This window comes from Aulonocara stuartgranti (genome assembly GCF_965226115.1).
Source record: "Aulonocara stuartgranti genome assembly, chromosome: 15".
Classification (NCBI taxonomy): domain Eukaryota; kingdom Metazoa; phylum Chordata; class Actinopteri; order Cichliformes; family Cichlidae; genus Aulonocara; species Aulonocara stuartgranti.
The window spans coordinates 16,658,163-16,675,659 of NC_138951.1; the positions used below are offsets into that span (position 1 = coordinate 16,658,163).

General features: G+C 42.3%; 1 protein-coding gene and 1 long non-coding RNA gene across 4 annotated transcripts in view; one reads left to right on the forward strand and one right to left on the reverse strand.

The window, feature by feature from the left end:
* Positions 1-17,497, forward strand: part of LOC309689602 — a 395,670-nt gene that overhangs the window by 44,987 nt on the left and 333,186 nt on the right. The gene's annotated exons all lie outside the window — the stretch shown is intronic.
* The window catches only part of sipa1l1 (signal-induced proliferation-associated 1 like 1), a 95,650-nt gene continuing 83,045 nt past the window's right edge, over positions 4,893-17,497 (reverse strand). For 2 of the 3 annotated variants that reach the window (XM_082506116.1, XM_082506115.1), the window contains 10 exons: positions 16,947-17,044; positions 16,338-16,825; positions 14,324-14,515; positions 14,052-14,090; positions 13,374-13,542; positions 12,697-12,931; positions 12,177-12,347; positions 11,987-12,098; positions 11,394-11,472; positions 4,893-8,966 (listed from right to left, as the gene is read on the reverse strand). In XM_082506116.1, coding sequence (XP_082362242.1) covers positions 8,823-8,966; positions 11,394-11,472; positions 11,987-12,098; positions 12,177-12,347; positions 12,697-12,931; positions 13,374-13,542; positions 14,052-14,090; positions 14,324-14,515; positions 16,338-16,825; positions 16,947-17,044 — 1,727 coding nt within the window. In that variant the 3' untranslated portion in view covers positions 4,893-8,822. The remainder of the gene's footprint in view (positions 8,967-11,393; positions 11,473-11,986; positions 12,099-12,176; positions 12,348-12,696; positions 12,932-13,373; positions 13,543-14,051; positions 14,091-14,323; positions 14,516-16,337; positions 16,826-16,946; positions 17,045-17,497) is intronic. The other variant, XM_082506117.1, reaches the window with a different exon arrangement.

Genomic DNA, 17,497 nt, shown 5'->3' on the forward strand with positions numbered 1-17,497 from the left:
CTTCAACTAACCAATCAAATAAAAGTGGTTCGACCCACATCACTGTTTTGAGAACTCGTGTTTTGAACGCTCAAGCTTGGCATTAGCATTTAACAGGACATAAGCACGAAGCGAGTCTGAACAAGGACGCTGGGCTCTGGCACAGTTGAGGCACAGCAACTTGTCCATCACAATGTTGCCACACTGTAAAGCATATCCTACTTTATTTGTGTGTTGTCGTTGTTGTTTTTCAGTGGGACCCTATTTTTGAAATAACAAACATGTTGCATGAAATGAGACTTGAAATTATCGTTTGAGGTCACGATCCCAGTGAGAAGTAAGGTTGTTTTCTAACAGTCTCCAATGCAGTTAGACTTCTTACTGCAACCCCAGGTTCGCCGCGGCTTTACTTTTCAGACCTGAAGGCCATGTTTCTCTTTTATATGCAGAAGTTACTGCTATATTCAACAGCGCACCACTATTATTCCAAAAGCCCAGTAATATTAAAACACTAGTGAACTGTCTCAGGTATGAACAGTCATGGTTGGAGATTAACTTTTGCTCAGTTTAACAGAAATTATTTTTATCAGGGGAACCCGGTGTGTTCGATGGGTACGACAGTGCTATTGGTCCTTTCGTCCAATTGGATGACAATAAGAGACGAAACGTGATTCTCATGAACGTGATTCTCATGAATATGTAATAGGAAGATCATTTGGGAATCTATGTGTCTTTAAATGAAAACACCAGAAGAAATTAACTGTGTATTAGCTAGAAACTAAAATTGAATCTGAAATCTTCAGTCTACAAAAATTAGGCATCAACCTTTGATAATTCACTTTTTTAAAGGTTGATGCACTGGGATCACAGCAGCTCAAACTCCCTCTTCCCTGGTGTTTTCATCAAGCTCCTCCGAGGATATCATAGCAGATATCAGGGCCAAATGTAATACGGAGTACAAGTGCTCAGCGTGTTCCTCAGTGTCCCATTGATGCTAGATGTGCCGGAAAACCTTTGCAAGCATCCAAATCAGGTGGCTAAGGCATCTGAACTGACACCTTGCAAATGCAAAGGAGCAGCAGATGAATCTCATTGCAGCTGCTCATACTGTATCTAATTCACACTGTCAGGTGCTACCCAGACCTCATGGCTTCAGTGGAAAGGATGGTGCTGGGGAATTGGAGGGAGCTTGCATGCTGGGTGGGTGAAGCAGTATCTATCAAATAAAGACCTAACAAGCATACCGAACCTACAGAAAGCATCTGAGGGACTCTTGTATCAAGTTTCTAAACGTCTTTTTCCAAGAGGCATGATTTCCATGAGGCAAGTCTTTGTAAACGGACTAATTAGAGCTCCTCGCTATGTTTCGTGTCAGAGATGCAAAACAGGAACAGTGACGATTTGAAAAATATGCGTGTGTGCGTGTCACCAGGACAGTCTGCTGAATATCAAGAGCCATCACAGACAGCGGCGCAGACTGACAGGTATTGTGTAAATCAACAAACAGAGGGGCTTGTTTGTATCTCGAATGACAGCAAACAACAATGCTGCGCTGCTGAAGAACAAAACACCTCTACTTTCTACTGTCTCTCGTCTCGAGCGCCTGATAAGAGCCGAGAGCGTTACGGAGACATGAAGGCGTTGTGTGGGCCGCTGGAGAGTGTGGGATAAAAGCATTAAGGGTCCGTACACGTTGCAAGAAAAAGAAAAAGTCAGGAGATGAGCACATGCTGCTGGTAAACCGAGACTGTTTCATTTTCTACGTCGGGTCACATGGTAGAGAAATGAAACTGAGATTGCAAACACGTTATAATTAAAGCTCCTTTTACAGTCGTGGTATAAAATAGAGATTTCTAAATGTTTAAGTTTTAACAATGTGGCTATAAATTAAAAGGTAACAGTCAAATAGTGGGGGGAGTGGAGGGGGGGGGAGCATTCACACATTCACACAAGTGCTTTTTCTTTCTATTCCTAAACAGTTTTAGTCTAACGTTCACAGACTCCCGCTCCAATGGATGTATTTCTTCTTTTTCTTCTTCCTCCCTGAGCCTGGTTCCGCTGGAGGCTTTTTCCTGTTAAAAGGGAGTTTTTCCTTCCCACTATTGCCAAGCGCTTGCTCAAAGCATGTCATCTCATTACGGTCTGTACCTTGCAATATAAAGAGCCTTGGGGTGACTTTACATCAGCTCATATTCAGCTTTTTGTATAAGAACTCTATATGTACAGTAAAAGTACAAATGATAGCAGATGGGTTCGCTCATCAGACTTTACTTCAGCTCTCCTATACTTCTCTTAGTAACAAATCCTGAAAGTAAGTCCAGGTGACTCAGCCTCCACATTTTTATCAAAGATGACTAATCGGTGTCCTCCTCCACATTATACCTTTCCTCATCCTGTCTTCACTTCTGACACTGCAGCGACTGCCTCGCTGGTCTCAAACAGCCCCGAGCATCGCTGCAGGGGGACAGAGAGGAAAACAAACGCTTTGGATCAGAGGTGATTTACCAGCGAGGCAGTTTGCCCTTCACAGTCTGCTTATACCTGCGTGACTTCTTCCGTGCGCAGATGAAATGCTCATTTCTACAGAAGCCATGAATGAAAGGGTGAACGTATATTATCAGTGTGGTGATGACACGGAAACAGAGCTGAACCCGACAGTTAAACCACAACAATGAACGATGCGGCTTATGTGTCAATAAAACAGATGGGTTGTTTGTTTTTTTTAACAAAATCCATATGTTATTTTAAGAGGATTTGTTAAACTTCAAGGATAATAATCATTCCAGACAACAGGTGCACTGGAGAGGCAACGACAAGACAACCTCCAAAGAGGTAAGAATTTTTGCAGGTGATGGCCACAGATCACTTTTTCATGTCCCAGTCACTGCTGTTGGAATGAGAAAACATCTGGGATTGGTCCCGACCAATCTCCTTCTGGTCCCAGATCAGGGGACCAGTGAGCTCCTGGACAGTCTGTGGCGCCATTTGGTTGCATCAGATGGACCTATACTATACATAATGTCCCACGGCCCTTTGAGCAGTATATTAATGTGCGTTATGCTTTATGTTTACGTCTTTTTCTTAGCCGGTGGCAAAGAAATGTCAGGGCAATTTTATTTTATTTTAAAAAAGAAGTCATAATCATTTGATAACCTTTTGGTGGTGATGGTAGGGCTGTAGTGTGTACCGAGGATACAAACTCATGTTTCATTCATGCTGCTCGAAACCAGTCCTGTTAACCTCTTTATTCCACTAAAATCAAGCAATTTCATATACAGAAAATTCACTTAATGTTGTATTATTACAGCCCTCAAAATAATAGATCCTCCTATGAAACTGTACTGCACTAATGGACTAAAGTAACCAAGATGGATATCAGGACAGCTGTTGTGCAGAAATACCTTTATTCCCTGTTATCTTAGAGGGGGGGGGGGGGGCTTAAATTGTATTACTATGATTTCCTCTCACTGCTTTCAGAAGTGGCTGCAGCATAATGAGAAAAAAAAGAAAACACAGTTGATGCAATTTCTGGCTCTGGCTGTGAGAACAGTTAAAATGCAATCAGGTGAATCAGTGATGGGGAACAACAGGAGCCTGAGGCAACTGCAGGTCAAATCCCAGACCTCTCACCATCTCCTCACTCTAGTTACTCACTGCAAGCTACAATCAGACAGCAGCTTCACAGGAAACACAGAAAATTCTTTTTTTTTTGGTCACAAGTAAACTTCAGACTTTGCAGGTGTTTTATTTGATTGGACGCAGCATGAAGGAACTAAAATATTGATAAAAAATTGATAAATTGATAAAATAAATTAAAAAGCAAGTTGTCTGCACTTCATGCAGATTGTTACAGTAAAATATGCGCCACGTGATAAACAAAACATTCAGACTACCTGTGGAACTTAATTTAGATGAGACTGTCATATTACTGTTTTTGTGGTGCTTTTAATTAAAGTGCCTGTAATTCCCTTTTAAAATGTGTCGGTGTATGTTTTTAATGTTGGATCCCAGGAAGACTGGCTTTTGCAATTTGCTAAACTTAATTACACACAGAACCCCTGCAGTTAAAAGAGGATGTTAATTCAAAGAGAGCATGAAAAGGACTAAGCTGCACTTTGTGCCCTTGAACTAATACTATGTTTGATTTTCCAAAAACGTAGAGGGAAATGGTACAAAAGGCGCCGAGATCAGCTGATCCGTTGGAGGGAATGTGCTGCTGCCGCCGCAGTAGGTGGTCGCGTACGTGTCATCGCTTTAAAAGTGACAAACTTCCTTTGGTATCTGCCCTCAAACTGTTAAAAGTCACGCTGATTTATTCGAGCTAAAGGGGGATGTCTGGTCAGATGCTTACGGTAGTTATATATGTACCTATAGCTGTTGAACTTGTGAGGGACTGCCTGTTTCTGAAACAACATTACACTTAGAGGCCACTTCCTTAAGTACGCCTTGCTAATTTAGGTGACATCACACAGTTGCAACATATTTCCACCTGGTCTGAAGCAACTCCGTCACATCCCAAAGGTGGGCAGGAGGGAGGGGCTTTACTTAGGACTAGCTGGGAGAACGGGAAAGAAAAGAAACAGCTAGACTAGACCAATGATGTCAGCATCGAGTTTTAAAGTGTGGGGAAGTGAGTTAAAGAATAGACTAGCAGCCAAACACCCAGAAAAGCACAGGTCCATGATTACCCATCTTTACCGAAATTACACACAAGCTTCATATCTAAATGCACTGATTAGACATCTTTCACATGCAGGTGAACAGGTGTACCTAATAAAGTGGCATGAGTGTATGTGTGCTGACTAGAGTTCATTGTACTGTATGCTGTATGCATCAGTGTGGAAAATGATAACTGATAAATGCAAGTGAGGATATTTCAATATCTACGATACACAAATAAACTGACAGCACCACAAAATCGACACAGCATTTATTTATTTATTTATTTATTTCAGAAACCTTAATACTGTGATCACTGCAAATGTCTTATTCATACCTTTACATTTTACAAAGACAATGGATCTGGGATGTAAACAGTATTTTCAATTGTTTAAAACGTATGGTCCTCTTAAAATAGTGTGCTTTGTTTCCAGTCAGAGCGGATCACCTCACCGTTTCCTCTGTTCTTCCAGCAGGAGCAAACAAAACAGATCAAGACTCAGCAGTGCAGGGCTGCGTCTCCGAGCTCTGGGAAACCTTCCTCCCCTGCTTCAATCACTGAAACCCAGCATCCCTACAGTTTACACAACGTACGACCTCCTCTCGTCTGATCAGTGATGCTTGAGGAATAAAGTTATAAAGCACCTGTTTGTCAGGAGCTGCACTGGCAGGGAAAACTACAGAGCAACATTCTAGACAAGGTTGCACAGGAATCCATCAATTCACCCTTTTTATATCCAAAACCTGTAAACACTATGCTTTTTTTCTTTAATGTAAAACACATTGTTGTGCAAAGAATCTCAAAAATAAGATATTGCAAAAAAAGAAAAAGAAAAGAAAAAGAACATCTGAACATTCAAATTTGTGATATCCTTCAGTGAAGCAGCAAAAACAACGCTGAGGAGAGAAAACCCACGTTCACTGCAAGGTAACAAAGACGAGTGAAACCCCAGACCGGCTTACGTTTGTTTCTGACTTAGTATAAACTGAATCTAACATCCAAGTTGATGCACACTTTTAAAGATGCAAGCAAAACATCTGCACTGCACGTTCTGTCATTTGGCCATACTTCATTTAAAATACAAAAAAAAAAAAAAATTAACCTTGACCACTTTCCTTTTACAATAAAACATAAACATTGCTTTTAGTTAATTTAATCATTTTAATCATTGATATAGTTTTGGACAGAAACCCAGTGTACATGGTATATAATTTACAGTCAACACTTTACGGATAGGGGCCCATTTGCGCCAAGAGGACTCACCTTTTTTCATTAATATTTCAAGGATTTCACATTAGTGGATGACTCGTTTTCACAACGGGCCAGCTTGAAAAACTTAAATTTAAAAAAAAGGGGAAAAAAGACCAAATCTGGTGTTGACCATCTACTGGTGTAACTGTCGTCCACGCAGACTGACGGGAGATTCCTAAAACAGAACCAAAACTTTTGCTAACAGTCCACTCGTGTCTCTGCGAAACTGCAGAGCTTAATAAGCATGTCGGTTATAGTAAACATCATATTTCTTTAGGCTCGTTTATATTCTCTTTACATTCAGACTGGGAGATCATTTGTGCTGTGCGCTGCAGGGCTTCTAATTGCATCAATGTGAGATGCAAATTTACTTGGGGCGAGTCAAAAACTTTAGCGCGGGGGGAATTAAGGCTTTCGCCAAGTTTAAATGGACACGCTTAGGCTTCGACCTAAACGCCCCTGTTGTCGTGTCAAACACCCAGCTGTGACTCTTGCTTGTGTTGTAAGCAGCTTTGTGATGTGGGGGAAGAAAAAAAAAACCTGTCTTCCGGCACACTTGTATTACAGGGGCCAGTGGCTCAAGTAATTGAATGCAAAGGCACACACGCAGACAGACTTCCACAAATACTCATCACTGTGTCGGGAGGCTGGCCTGACTGACTGAAGAGGAGAAATAAGCATTTGAGCAAATGAAAGGATGAAGCCTCTCAGCCGAGTCGATGACTGTGAGTGTGAACTCAAATTAAAATCGTATCTGGTGAGTGCGTGCGTGTTACTGTACCAGGTGTGCTTATCTTTCAGGATGAAGGAGAAGAGCCTTTCCCTTTTATCTGTTCCCCAGGTGCTGTTTCAAAGGCATGTCCCTGCTCTGCCTCGGAGTAAATGACCAAGATAAGTGACTGTAGGCACGGCTGGATTGACTGATGTACATTCACACGACGACAACAACACACACACACACACACACACACACACACACGGGTACAGCTGATACTGTAGCCCCCTCCTAACAGAAAGCCACATATGCAATTTCTGTTGATTCCTCACATTCCTGACATAAACTGAACCTGAGGAAAACTATAAATGCTCTGCAGACACAACATCCACACACACTCACACACAGACACACACACCTTAGGTCTGCTCCTTTTTTTATCAAAAATACACCTGTGATTGTCTCTCAAGGCTGGCTTCTGATTATTCCTCCTGTCCTGTTTGTGTGGCCTCCACGGTTTGATGTCTGACTGATTGCGGAAGAGGCGTTAGAAAAATACAGAGTGACTGGCAGCACATTTACAAATCATGACATTTCCACTGGTCACCACTAGAGGGCACTGTAAGCAACACGACAGCAGGCTTGGGCACCACAAAATACAACAGAATACAGAATAAAAACCATACAAGTCAGGCTTTAGCCAGAATTAAGAAAGAAAGCCATTTAAATAATATAGCTAGTGACCATTTGTCTTGAGGAACTAAACACTGATGTCAGTTGTACTATACGAATAGAACAACGTATTTATTGGATTATAATACAAGGAAATAAATAAACCTTGGGGAGGAAAAAACAACACTTTTCCATCTCATTAATGTCTCTGTCACTTTTAATCAGCAGCTGTCTCTGCAGACAGTGGGATGATGTTTAGAGTTCTCACTTTCCTTTTCCCCCCCTCACAGTTCAGTGGGAAAGGATAAAGGCTCTTGTGCAGCACAAATCGGCAGCCTTGTAAGCTCCAAATAATCTTTTCCCACTTTAAGCGTCTCTTAAGAGAGTCCTGACTTCTTCCTATTGCTTTTAAGACACATATAATTAGGAGGGACCAAAGCACTACGGATCAATCCTGGGTTTTTTTGTATTTTTTTGGTTTTTTGTTGTTGTTTTTTTAAGTGGCATCGCTTGCCGATGGCTTTTAAATATCCCCCTCTGTCAGGATGTTGTAATCCAGATTTGACTGACACGAAAGAGAGAAAGTGAGATCGAGAGAGAGAAAGAAAAAGAGAAACTGTACAAATCCCTCCTGTGCTGAAGCAGAGCGACCTGTTTCCGTGTGGGTGGCTGCGGTCGAACAGCCAGAGCGACCGTCCGGTGGTTTGAGCCTTCGAGGGGAGGGCACGCAGGTGTGAACGAAGTGAAAACCTCTCACGTGTCCTCTGCTCTTGTGGTTTCAGATGATCGTTTCTGTATGTGTGTTTGCATGCGGTCGTTTGTGTTCCAGTAGCTGGACCGGCAGATTGATGGCGTACCCGTCTTGACTTTGCGGGACCATTTTTAAGAGACTTTCATTCAGATCACCTTGGTGTCTCTGTAACGCCACCCCACCCATCCTGTGGCAGCTGAGATTTGGCATAAAGGACTCAAGTCCCCTTTTAGAGCAGCTGGGCATCATTTAAAAAGACTTGCTGGGAAAAAATATTAAAAAAAACAAAAAAACAAGAATAAATGTCCTAAAAAGAGAAGCACATCCACGTGGAACAAAATCTACAGATAGGAGGCGGAGCTTCTCTGCGTGCACTGCTGGATCAACCGCAAGAGGCAAAGTCGACTTCTTTAGAAGGTGGAGGGTGTGAAGTGCTTTCTCCTTGTCGGCAATTTAAGAAAAGAGATTTTGTCACACGAGAGAAAGACAAATTCAACAGCTCTCATAGGTGAGAATGACACCCATTTTCTTGAGTGTCATCTTCCTAAGTTTAACAGAGGGTCTGCGAGGAGAGACCGAGACTGGTCGACGGCATTACCCACTGATGGCTGAAGCCAATGGAAGATGGTTGACGTATTCAGCATCAGGATAATTCAAGTCCAACAACAACAATCTCCTGTTTCCTCGTGAGTGTCGATCCTCCTCTGCCTCTTTATCCAGAGTGTGTGTGCGTGTGTGTGCGCTCATGTTTGCATTTGTGTGCATGTGTGTAGGTTAAAATGTTGAGGTGGGAGTCAGTTCATGTCGATGGTGTTGAAGACCCACTCGGTGAACTTCTTGAGCTTGGCAGCAGAGGTCTGGGACTCCTCCTGCAGTCTCTGGTTGTCCTCCCAGAGTCTCTTGATCTGAGCCTGAAGCCTCACCTTTTCTTCCCGCTCCTGCGGAAGGTGGAGAAAGGTGGGGTTAAATTACTCGTTTTCATTAACCCGTTATTAAGCAATTAACAGTGGACAAAGTTTTTCTTAAGCAATCAATTCAATCTCTGCTGTGTTTATGTAAACTAAATCTCGGGCCTGCAGACAGCGAGTCGCAGCTAGATAGAAGTTTGTGATTTTGTAAACAGATATTATCAGCTGACATTTTAAACCCGAAGACAGCACAACGAAATAAACTCCGAGTTGGGTGCATGAACATAAATATTGAGTCTCAGTCTAGGAAGGTAAAGAACACACTGAAGGAAACAATAAAACTGGAGCGAGCTGCTGTCAGTCAGCTGCAGTCGATTGCTGCTGGGGTGAGAGAGGTACGTATTAGCTTTCTTGGTGTCAAACTGATTTCCTGTCATGTTAAAAGTAAGAAATGTAGAAAAGCTTTGCAACATTTCACAAGACAGCTGAAAGTTTCCCAAGAATTGCGTTACACGTGAATCTCAAACCGCAGCAGTTTTCTGAGTGAAAACTTTTCCCCGTTACAAAAGGTCAGGCTCAAAGAGGGGATGGTGAGGGAGCTATAAGGTGATTCAACCACCTGACTCGTGGTTTCTAAAGCCTGAGTGGACTGTACCACTGGAGAAGGGGGTGATTAGTGATAGTCCATCCTTTTTCTTCACTGCTTTTCCAATTAAGCATGGTGGGAGGCTGGAGCGAGCTCTCATAGGGCAAAAGGTATCCTACCTTTTATCCTACCTATCCTAACAGGACTATCAGAGTTTGTCGCTTTTTGCTGTGATGTTTAAGTTAATATACTATATTCCATAAAGTCGAAAGTTACAGGACTATGATTTATTCATATCATCAATAACCTTACGGCTAATTTTAGGGGAAAAGCCATATTTTCAGCCTATGGGCAGAGGTGTCTTGTATTCTGCTGCTTCTTTGCTATTTGCTTACACTCTGGCGTTTGATGTATTTCACCATACTCGTAACTCTCAGCCGCTTCAACCTCACTACCAAACACGAAGCATTAAAAGTACAAATCATGACTTTATGGTTAGTATTTGGTGTGAATAAAGTTCTGACCTGTGTGGTGTGCAAAAACAGCAGTAACTGAAATATGGACATGAACTATGAAACACTGGACGAGTGAACAGGAAACATGGGAAACTTTTTCCAGGTGATTTAAACGTTATCATTTTAGTGGCCGCAGTGAAACTTGAGTCAGCAGTTAGCAACAACAATAAGCAGCAGAGTGGACCCAAGAGAACAATAGAAACGCTCAACTGCTGACTTTGTATATTCTTTTGAAAACAAAATATTTATTTACACCACCCGCTCCACGTTCCACTGTATACAAAGGCAACTGAAGTCTGTATCTTTCATTCACACTTCAAAAGAAGAGGGGAACCAAAAATGATTCTTTTAGCGCAGCACCGAGCAAAAGTTTGCACAGGACTCAATGCAGTCATGTGAAAAAACGAGTTTATCCTTACAGTAAGAGGATAATGTGTCACCAGGTGCTGCTAAATCTGATTGGCTGATCATCAGTTTGAGCATCTCTATAAATTCTTCTAGAAAAGCAGATTTTTGACAGTTTGCTGGGTTGGAGCGTTCAAACATTTCACTGATAAGACATCAGCAATGATCTTAGAGAAGCACTTCTTACTGCCCATCAATGCCATTTGCAAACAATTTGAAGACCGTCACTCGACAGTGAGAAAGATTATGCACAAATGCAAACATTCAAAACAGCTGCCAATCTTCCCAGAACTGAACGTCCCAGCAAATTCACCTCAAGGTCAGACCGAGTAACGCTCAGAGAAAAACCCTGGAGCTACAGGCCTCAATTAGCATGTTAAATGATAAAGTTCATGACAGCACAATTAGAAGAAGACTCAACATCTATGGCTGTTTGGAAGGGTTCCCAAATGAAAGCCTTCACTCCTGGAACAATGTCCTTTAGACAGATTAGAATAAAATGGGACATGTTGGGTAGGGCTGTTATAACGATATATATCGGATGACGATATAAAAACGTCTACCATTTCATTTTACGCTATCGTTTGTTTCATGGTGTCGCAAAATAATCTGTTTACGGCAATATTTTTTCACCGTTTTGATGGTCACTGTAGTGGCTATTTCTTAAAGTTCTCTCTTTCTCTTATATTTAATATAACCACACTACGGACGGACAAGCGCCTGTTTTTATGCGTTGTCGTTAGCAACAATGACGGTAACACCAAATGTTACATTTTTGTGATTTATATCGTTATCGGACGATAGAATTTTTATATCGGGATATGAGATTTTGGTCATATCGCACAGCCCTAATGTTGGGCCGCCTTCTTTCTTTCTTTTTTTTTTTTCCTCTTCTCGCAGGACTGTATATATTTATTCAAACTGTGTGTCATGTTTTAGGTTCCGTCTCACCTTCTTCAGGTCCTCCTGAAGCATCTTCACCATGGCCTCCAGCTTAGTCACTTTCCTCTCCAGCCCTATATGTCCCTCACTGCGGCAAGAAAAGAAAGTCAACATGAGTAAACACTGCATACATCTTTGAAGTGGAATTTTATTAGCAACAAACTCTTGTTTACCCTGTATATTCCAGTTCTACTGGATACTGAATTCAGTTAATAATCTTTATATGTACACACACCATCTGCTTCTTGTATTATCTGGTTAGACGTGAAACTTCTTTTTGTTGCACTGATAGTTAATCAATTTCATTTTAAAAAGTCTAATTCCCAAACCAAACCAAACCAAACCAACTTTGTCACATAGTATATGCAACATTACAGGTAGGCAGTACTCCGTTAACCTGCTCAGCACCTCTGGATCTTGTAATTTCTCATTCTGTGCAGCTGGATGGCTTTAGCTCATTTGCTTTGTGAAGTTGTTTTTCATGAAGGAAAATAGGACAGTAATTTTATCTTTTGTCTGCAGTCCTGAGGTGATGTGTGTTCGCTGCACATATCTTCCATGTGAACATTTAACACAGACTACAGCGTGTGTGTTGTGTGTACCTAGACGAGGGCCGTGACAGTGGAACAGGCTTCAGCTCTATGTGAGACTGCTGTGGACTGGAGGTGCCGCTGCTCCGGTGGTTTGAGTCACCAAAAACAAAACTTCTCTGGACTAAAAGAAGACAGAAACGTGAGGGCAAAGAATACCAAGCGTTTGCTTTAACTACTAGTAAAAGCAGGAGAACTATACCATAATGTGTGTTTCGCTCATTCTCAAAGGTATTGGCCACGTCCACCAGGTGTGTCCATTCGAGGGGACTGTCTCTGTCTGAAGAGGGGAGGGGCATGAGCTCCTGAGGGAGAGGTCCACGATGACGCTCCACCAAATCCACCAATGATGTGTCAGATGCCGAAAGGTCACCTGTTAAATTAAGTTTTGAAAAGTGATTTTTCCACACTTTTGAGCATTTTTATTGAAAAGAGGGGACAGCAGGAAAAAAATAAAATAATTTAGGTTTAGCCTTTGCTGTCATTTTCACATAATATTAAGAGATATGGTAACCAAATATGTCCTTGGCAAATATAAGCACCTCTTAGTTCTGCAGAAAACATAATGAGCTGCGTTGCATTTATTCAAAGCACCCTTATTTACCTGCTAATTATTTTCTAATGCATTTGGTTATTTCCCATTGAATAACAGTAACAACTATCAGCAACAAATTATGTCTTCAGTATATAAAGCGAGCTGCCAGCCTTCTACTCAAGCTTACCATGCAGTTTGACTCCCAGCTTATAGGAAGGCCGTCTAAGGGGCACGCCACGAGTGGTGGGCGAACGTGGAAGGGTGGAGCAGCTGAAGAGAACGTCAGCGGCGAGAGCCGGTTCAGGAATGGTGTCGCTCAGGGAGGGAAGGCGCTGGCCACGATAAATGCTCTCATCTGATAGAGTGCGATGGAGCGAGCGACGGCGGCTGAGAGGCTGCTCTGGCGGCGACTTCTGGCTATGCTGCGCAGGGTGAAAGTGAGCAGGTGTTACTTTAATGATCACATTTACTACTGCACAGAGTCTGCTCTGACACCTGTGTGAGACCAGGGGCTGCAGTGCTGCTCTACATCAGCTACAGCCTCTCTCCTGTTTGATCTGCTGCCAAAAAACATTCGCCACACATCAAATACATTTTTTTCCCCCAACGATGTGCAGGTGAATGACCTATTCTAGCTGCAAGCAGACGAGCATTAACACCCGATTTTTATGTTTGATATTTGACCTTTGCTTTTACAATTGTACCACTGCCTGCGAAAAGCTGAAGTAGCTGCGAAGGTGGACGGAACAAGCAAAGACTGCAAATTGAGCTTTCCAAGTGAATTCACTCCACTCACCTGACAAATTCTCTGAAAGCTGTCCAAACTTTTATAGTAGCTGCTTTTGGTCTTAATGGCAGACGTACCTTTTCTTTATGTTTTCGTGGTGGCGGGGGACTGTCTGGAGCACTGTGCCTCTTCACATCTTCCTCCATTGTAGACTTTGCATGAGTCTGCGGCGAGTGCATGTCTCTCAGAGATGGCCTGGCTGCCGGGGTTGGAACCACGTCTACTCCACTTTCTCCTGGAGATTTCCTAAGACACAAACACACACGCGCACACACACAGTCAGTAAAAAGGCGGTTGTGAGAAAATTATGTTGCACTGATAATGTTTTATATAATGACACAGAAAATAAAGATATGTAGCCTTTCAATGGGGAAAAAAAAAAATCACATTCAGGGTCTGCATTATAGCATTTAATGCAATACTCTCTTGAGCCACAAGGGGGTAATCAAGTAGCACACATGATATTACATGAAACCCATTAATGTAAAAATTGTAGTACTAGTTGTAGTAGGATTAAAAGCAGTCTGCCAAATGAAAGCACTGCTATAAATCAGAGGAAAGTTCAATTTGAAACGATGAGTATAAATGCAGTAATGCAGGGGGAAAAAAGACAGCCACAGTGGCAACGTTAGGCATCATTCTTTAGACACTAATGTGGTTGGGAATAAAGTGAGTTTTAATGCACTGTACTATGCCCAATGAACCATCTGAAGGATTTGCCAAATTTAGAAAAATCTGACCGGAACATCTTTCACCTGTTAATTTGTTCTGTTTCTTCATTATTAACCAACAGCCTGAAAAAAAAAAATCACCAGGATCAATAACTTCTTGTGAAAGTTAACACTGAGCTGGTACAAAAAAATCCAACTCTTTTACAGAGGCATTTAAAGCTCAAAAACCTCTAGAGGAATTATTGATAACATATAACTTTAATAATTTATGTAACTTTTCACACCTCAAATACACAGTTTGAATAACAATTCAAGACTTTTGTTTTCTACTTTCTGTATAGTCCTTTCATCCTTACTTGCGCGTGTCTCCAAAGTCGACAGAATTGATGGTGGAGCCGGGCTTCCTCCAACCAATCAGGTACTTGGACTGAGCTCCTTGGCGCGGGTAGAAGCTCTTGGGCCCAGGGGACACCGAGGACTGAGATGAAGGGGAGGTTGCCGAAGAGGACGACTCCTCTCTGGGAGAGCTGTGGCCCGAGTGGCGAGCACTGATGGACAGAGGAAACAAACAGGATGTGGAAATAGTAATGAAACATATGTACACAAGTTGCATCATAATCCTCACTAAAAAAACAACAACAACAAAAATACATCTTAAAGCAAAGACAGGCTTTTTCTTTTAAACCCAGATCTGTGCATTATTTAGGCAAGAATCTTAATGTTTTTACGTTTTAAGAAGTCAAGCTTGGTCTTAGGTCAAGCAGTAATACAAAATTCAGCAGTGAGACATCTTTTATCAAGGAATTTTGAGGTAGGGCATATATTATTCAGTTATAAATGGAAAACTATATGAAAGTATCACCTGCTGTCAAGCCAATCTTGGCAAGCTCATTCTGCCCCCCCTTTTCTTTTGCCCTCCATCACTGTGACAGAATACAAATGTAGTTTTAATGCTGGACACATGACACCGAGGTCATGAGGTGTAACTATCATTACTGGTGATTTAAGACTCTTCAAATGAGAAGAGCAGGTCACTGGAGTTCCTTCAGATCTTTGGCATGTGTAGAGGGAGTTAAAATTACTCTTTAAGGTTGGCTTCACGTTTAAAAACGTGTCTGTGGATGCAGTTTGCAGTATAAAAGTACTTGAGAGTGTTAGTTGAGGGTAAAAAAGGTTCTAGGTTTGAACCAGTCTAAAGTTGCTTATCAGGTTAACTGGTAAACCACCAAAAACGATCCGGTGGTTGAAATTCTGTAGTTAATCAGCTGATTCCTAAGATGGAAATTGGCAAACAGAGGGACTAACACACAAACTTCAGTGCTTGTATCACATTTAAAATATTATTTCTGTTATCTCATGCACTACAATGACTGCAGCAATCAGGCAAATACTGAGATAATAAATTATGAAATGGATGAGGCCAGATCTCAATGCATAACTGAAGCTCGATTAGTTATAGCTGTGAGATGAAACATATTTTGAATGAACCAATTTATGTTATTCATTGTCAATCAATGTTAAACCACTTGAGTTTTTTTTAGCGTATTGTGGCTAAGGGATCAGTTGCTTATCCTATCAAGGTAAGAGTGACAGGACAAAAGTGGTAAAGCTGAGTGAGCTGCACAAATACAGTTAATGCAGGTTTAATCAGGTAGATTTATATTTACTCAGTCTATTCATTACATCACTTCTGCTTTCCCAGGCTGTCAAACTCAATTGTGTCGTTGTCACTCTGACCCAATCATTTTCTTCTGAATTATCATTTCACGCTCTCATTCATCAAACCCACCTCCTAAACATTTCAGATCAGAGATCATCACCTAAATCTCCAAATGCTTCATCACCACCACCACCAGCATCTGACTCCAGGGGAGGGTTTGGGTCTACTTCCTACCATTGTTGGACTTTGCTGTCAAACTCTCTACTTTAATAGATTTAATTCAGGTCTTTCAAACAATTGCTTCTTAGTGAAATGTGTTTATTTGAAAACAGTATGACGATGCATTCGCCATCTGCTTCTAGAAGCAGTTTACCTCAACCTCAGGTATGATCATGTCATCACGTTACGTTCTAGGTGCAATTCTTAGGCTTCAAGGTGAGAAACAACAAATGGATTACAGTGTTTGTGGTCATTAGCTGTATGCAATTGAATCAAAAGTGGGATCTCTTCTCAAATCTGTTTTTCTTCAGTGTTTTACAAAAGCTTTAACCATCCAGCGTTTTCTAAGAAGAAGCTAAAACATTTTTCTTCTGTCAGGAGTCTTAATCATATCACAACATTTTTCTGGAAACTTCCACCCTTAAGCCTGCACTCCCTGCCTTAGAGGACAAGTTTAATAGTGAAGCTTTAGGTTTTACACCCACACCCACCTGGAGTGAGATCCAGTGTCACTCAGGCTGTAGGTGCTGCTGTCTCTAACAAGGAGGTGAGTAGGTGGACTTCGACCTGTTCCATCCATGCTTCTCTCTCCTGGAGGGCCAGGGGACTCGGCAGCAGCAGGCGACCTCTCGAGCATCCTGCGGCCTCCCTCGGTTGGACTGTGCCATGGGGACGCTGACCTCTCCCTGCTGTCTCTGCCTCCACTGGGAGCCAGCAGCGAGGTGGTGCTGCCATGGTGAGAGTGGGGGTGGGCGTGGTGAGAGGCTCCAAAAGAGCCGCTGTCGATGCCGCTGTCGGCCGAGGCGCCCTGGAGGTAACCACCTCCTCCCAGGCCATTGGGTTCTGGGTCACCCTGGTCACCACTGGAGCCCCCACCAGTCCCCATATCATACCATTTGTCGCTGTCGCTGTGGCCCCCACTGGAAGTAGTGCTGGAGAGTGTGTTACTACTGGAGTGACCAGAGTAAGGGCCATCCGACTGCATAACGACAGATAATAGGGATGAGTACAGGGAAAATGATAAAATATTCTGGTTATACAAAAAAGCCTAAATGTTCATGTTACATCACCATCATGTCAAAAACCATGTAAAGCCTGACCTGGCTGCCCTTCTTCGGGGACAGGTGGATGACTTGCTCTTGCCTCTGGATACGAGGAGCTCCCGAGTATCCTTGACCAGACTTCGAGACTGGCGCCTCTGCAATAAATAGACCATTACACACAGCTGGGGTTGGTGACAAACACATGAGAGCACACCCTGTGGCACAAACATCGTTGATGAATACACACAGAAGTTATGTTCATTTGCATATATTTTACTACTACAGCAGTTGCGCTTCCGAGAGGTTCACACGGATTTTATTTTGCTTTTGCCATGTCCATGAACAAAAACCCACATCACTTGTCAGCAAAAGCCAAGCACATCAAACACAAATTTGTCCCCAGATGGTCCCTGCTGGCTTTGTTTGTTCTGGGCAAGCTGTGCCGCGTGAGAAAACGTGTGTATGTGTCCCGTAGCAAAACTTGGGGTATAATTGGGACTATTGTATAATCCTGTGGATGTTATGCAACAAGACCTACAGAGAAGGCTGCTAATGACCACAGCATCATGACAGAGGGAGTAAAGAGAGATATCATAACATCTGCTGGA